The 4238-nt window shown below is 69.0% G+C and overlaps 3 protein-coding genes across 3 annotated transcripts in view; 2 read left to right on the top strand and 1 right to left on the bottom strand.

Moving 5' to 3' along the window:
- The window catches only part of LOC104829357 (zinc finger protein 208-like), an 81741-nt gene that overhangs the window by 67441 nt on the left and 10062 nt on the right, over positions 1–4238 (top strand). The window lies entirely within an intron of this gene.
- On the top strand, positions 155–925 carry LRRC61 (leucine rich repeat containing 61; the record flags this gene model as incomplete). The annotated part of the gene is made up of 1 exon (XM_010562233.1): positions 155–925. A coding segment is annotated over one exon (771 nt), but the record flags the coding sequence as incomplete, so codon positions are not given.
- RARRES2 (retinoic acid receptor responder (tazarotene induced) 2) lies at positions 2125–3677 on the bottom strand. The gene is made up of 4 exons (XM_010562127.1): positions 3462–3677; positions 2748–2852; positions 2335–2439; positions 2125–2238 (listed from the first exon to the last, which is right to left on the bottom strand). Exons 1-4 carry the CDS (start codon positions 3624–3626, stop codon positions 2125–2127), a joined length of 489 nt encoding a protein of 162 aa, XP_010560429.1. The 5' UTR covers positions 3627–3677.

Genomic DNA, 4238 nt, shown 5'->3' with positions numbered 1-4238 from the left:
GTCCCGGGGGACACGGGGCAGGCCCCAACCCCCCCGCCGGTGTTCCCCCCCCCTCTCCCTTAGCCGCAGGAGCCGAGCGGATCCGGGGGGGCCGCCGGCCAGGATGGAGGGACGCGGGGAGGCCGAGGTGGAGGAGGAGGAAGAGGATGAGGAAGAGGAGGAGGAGGAGGAGGGGGTGCGGATCACCCCCCAGCTGCTGAAGGCCAGCACCGGGGAGTTCGCCCTGGAGTCCATCCTGCTGCTGAAGCTGCGGGGCCGCGGCATCGCCCACCTGGGCTGCCTGGGCGACTGCGCCAACCTGGAGTGGCTGGACCTCTCCGGCAACGCCATCGCCCAGCTGGGACCGCTGGCCGCCCTCAAGTCCCTCGCCGTCCTCAACCTCTCCCGCAACCGCGTCGCCAGCCTGGAGCCGCTTGGCTCCTGCCACAACCTCCAGAGCCTCAACGTCGCCGGTAACCTGGTGAGCAGCCTGCAGCAGCTGCGCTGCCTGACGGGGCTGCGGCGCCTGGAGAGCCTGCGCCTGCGAGACCCCCTCGCCCGCCTCGCCAACCCTCTCTGCGCCGCCCCGGCTTACCGTGCCGCCTTGGCGGACATGTTCCCCGGCCTCAAAGCCATCGACGGCGAGCGGGTGTCCGGTCGCGGCAGCGAGCTCTACCAGCTCTGCCGGGATCTCGACAGCTCGCTGGGACGCGGCGGCGGCGCCGGTACTGGTACCGAACCACCCCGCGCGGCTCAGCCCTGGGTGGAGGCGAGTTTCTGGGAGCCGCGGCCGCCCCGGCGCAGCTCCATCATGGAGGAGGCCTACAAGCAGTTCGGGGAGGTGCTGCAGGAGTGCCGGGAGCTGAGCCGCCGCGCCGACGACACCATCGCCCAGGCGGAGCGGACGCTGAGCGGCCGACCTGACCCCAACTCCTTTGTCTTCTGAGCCGCGAGACCCCCTGGTCCCACAAGAGGAGACCCCCCCACACATGCCACCACCAGCCCAGCCCAGCCCTCGCCGGAGGGATGCCAGAGGAGCCGCAAGGAACCCGGCCTCGCCTGCGGGCTGGGGGGCTGCCCGAGCCCCGCGCTGCGCCAGAGCAGCATCCTACATGGCCAGGGGTGCTGGGGCTGGCACTCCAGGTGCTCCATCACCCCTCAGGGGCTCTGGGACGGGGAATTGGGGCTCCCTGTCCCCTGCATAGCCGCAGCAGAAGCAGAGATGTCCTTAGGGATTTTGGAGCCATCCCTGAGCTTTCCAGCCCAGAGGAGAGACTGTGGGGCTGGGGAGGCTGCACATGGGGACTGGGGGACATTGCGGGGACCAGAGGACGTCACGGGGCTGTGCAGTAAAGGCATGCCATCCTCCAACATGCCTCTCTGCTGCATCGCCCTGGGCCCCGAGCAGCCGGGGGGGGACTTGCTTCTACCCACTGCTCTGCCTGGACCCGCCGCATCCCCGTCCCTCCTCCTGGGCTGGGGACAACGGGCAGGGGGTGACGCACCCAGTGCTGGAGGGGAAGCTGGCATGGAGCTCCCACAGCTGGAGGGACATGGGACTGAGCCCACCCCGGGTCCCCCCACCCACAGCGATCCCCGCTGGGAATAACAGCGGCGACAGCAGCAGCCAGAGCCGGGGTTTACTGGTGAGCTGGGGGGCAGGTGGGGAGGGAGCGTGTCCAGGACCGTCCTTTGGTCACACAGTGCTGGGGGGTGGCAAGCGGGGGGGGCCGGGCCAGTCCCCCGTGGCAGCGTCCGTCTCCTCCGGCTGGTGGAGGTGGTGGCCTGGAGAGGGGACACAGGAAGGGGCTGTCTGCGGGAGGAACCCCCCCGCACGTGCCTGTGCACTCACACACACACACATATCTGCCAGTGACCTTGTCCCTGTCACCCTGTGCCCAGGGTCAGCATGCCCCGGAGGCAGCAGACCTGGCTGGAGATGTCCTGGGGGGATTTCTCCCAGCCAAGGACAGTCCCCAGCACCTGGAGGGGGACCCCAGTCTGGCTCCACTCTTAGTGGAGAAGCATCCACATCCCACCAGCACCAGGGCATGCCAGAGCTCTGCTGGCAGGAGAGGGCTTCGTGTTCCCCGCCCAACCCTGCCATCCCCGGCACCTACCGTGTGGGGATGTGGGGATGGCTGCCTAGGCTGGCAGCCCCTTGGAGAAGGCGTACATGCCAGGGAGGTAAAGCACATCCACTGACTTGCCAGCCTCCTCTACCGCCCTGCACTCCGCCTCGTCTCGGTGTTTGATCTCCTGCGGGGCAGAGCACACGGGCTGGCACCCACCACGGCACCACAAGGGTCCCAGCAGCCGGCGGGGACCCGTGCTGGTGCCTGGGAGACAGCTCACCTTCACCGCCAGGTGATGGCTGGGGCCGCAGTTCTGGTACTTGTCCAGCACCTTGGGGACATCACTGCTGTCAAACTTGTAGCAAGCCAGGCAGGTTGGCTTCCTCTGGGGAGAGAGCACAGCATGTCACCGCCCAGCCCCCCAGGGACCCCCAGCGGGTCCTGGCCAGCCCCCCGCCCTGCCAGGCCTGGGGACGTCCCTGCCACTCGCCATGGCATGGCAGGAGGGCAGCGCCAGGCACGGCCACGTCGCCACTGCCAGGAACTATCGTCACCTCCAGCCCTCCCCGGCACACACGGCAGCGTGGCGGAGGGCCGGGGCGGGTGGGGGGGTCTGGGGGAGGCAGAGGTGCCATGTCCCCATGGGATGTGGTACAAGGGAGGGGGACACGCTGTCCAGCAGCCCCGATTCACCCGGTTCTCCAGGGTCCTGCAGTTCTGCCGCCGCGGTGCCCTCTTCCCACAGGCCGTCTGCACCAGGTTGACGCGCAGCTGGACAAATGTCCCCGAGGGGTCTTCCTGGGGGGAGAGGGGGACAGCCCGTCAGCTGCAGGGGGGGACAGGGCAGCCGACGTGGGGCCAAGAGCTCGCACTGTGCTGCAGTTGGTGCGGAGAGGGGGAGCAGAGGGACCCCAACCCCTCGCAGCCCCGAGGGTAAATCCAGTCCCAGAGAACAACCTCTCTGGGACCCTACAAGGTGGCTCCCAACATGGGTGAGTGGCCCAAACTGGAGGGTCCCCGCAGCCCCCCAGCCCCTCCCAAGGAACAGGCACATCTGAGCCACCGCTGTCAGTGCTCCTGGCTACACCAGGGTGGCCAGGCACCAGCAGCCGCTTGCCCCATGGCCAGCTGTGTCACAGTTAATGAGTAGCTGAGCTCTGCCAGCCCCTGCCCGTAAGTCCCCGATGACCAGCCTGCCCACACTGTCCGTGTCGGCAGGTCCGTCCTCGCACCCAGCCTTCCCTCCTCCGGAACACCCTGGCACCCACTTCCCTCTGTGACACCCCGACCCCCTCCCCGCCTGCCCTGCCGACGCCAGGCCAGGGATTCGGCTGCCATCTCCCCCCTCTCCGCAGCAGCAGCAGCCCTCCCAGGGGGCCAAGGGTGCCCACAGCCCCTGGCGCTCACCCGCTCGACAGCCCCTTCCACTGCCTGCTCCTTGAAGAAGAACTGCACGTTGCTGCGGCTGTGGAAATATTCCAGCACTTCCTTCACCACCCGCCGCTGCAGCGGGGACTGGCTGGCGGTGGCCAGGGCCACCAAGCCCAGGCAGAGGGCTAGTGGGAACCTCATCCCTGCGGTGGGGGGCTGCCGGGGCTGCCTGACCCCAGAGAGCCTCGCCAATCGACCCGCTGGTGGTTTTGGTCTTTCATTAACTGATTTCCTGGGAACTGCCCTTTTTCCGCCCCCAGGCTGGCCCCGCAGGCTGCTTGCACGGCCCCCCGCCCCGGCACGGCCCCTCTGGCACGGCCGCGGGGAGGAGGGGCCGGACACAGCTACCGCCGGCGGCCGGCCGGCACGCGTACAGGCGGTGGGGATACCGGCGTCAACCCAGGAAAATGTGAGGCTCATCCGTAGCCTCCTGCCACCCGGGAAGGGGTGCCGAGGGGCCGGGAGGGGAGTGCATCTCCCACCTGGGACAGAAGAGCTGCTCGGGCTTGGTGCCGGCAGCCCTTGCCGGGCAGCTGACCATCACCACCACTGTCAGGGACCCCTGAAAGGCTTCTCCCCTGCCCGCCCTGCCCTGACACGGGGCGAGCCAGTGTGGCGGGGAGGGAGGTGGTGCTGCCCCGGGGGTGCTGGCTCTCCCCCAGCTGGGGTGGTGGGGCAAAAAGCCACACCAGACAAAAGAACGGCAGCCCATGTCTTGGGGGGGCAGCCAGGAGCGGCGGGCATGGGGGGGGG

The sequence above is a fragment of the Haliaeetus leucocephalus genome, unplaced genomic scaffold, assembly GCF_000737465.1.
Source record: "Haliaeetus leucocephalus isolate CR32 unplaced genomic scaffold, Haliaeetus_leucocephalus-4.0 Scaffold0, whole genome shotgun sequence".
Taxonomy (NCBI): Eukaryota; Metazoa; Chordata; class Aves; order Accipitriformes; family Accipitridae; genus Haliaeetus; species Haliaeetus leucocephalus.
Note: the sequence above shows the minus strand (reverse complement) of the source record. Positions and strands in the feature narration are given on the sequence as shown.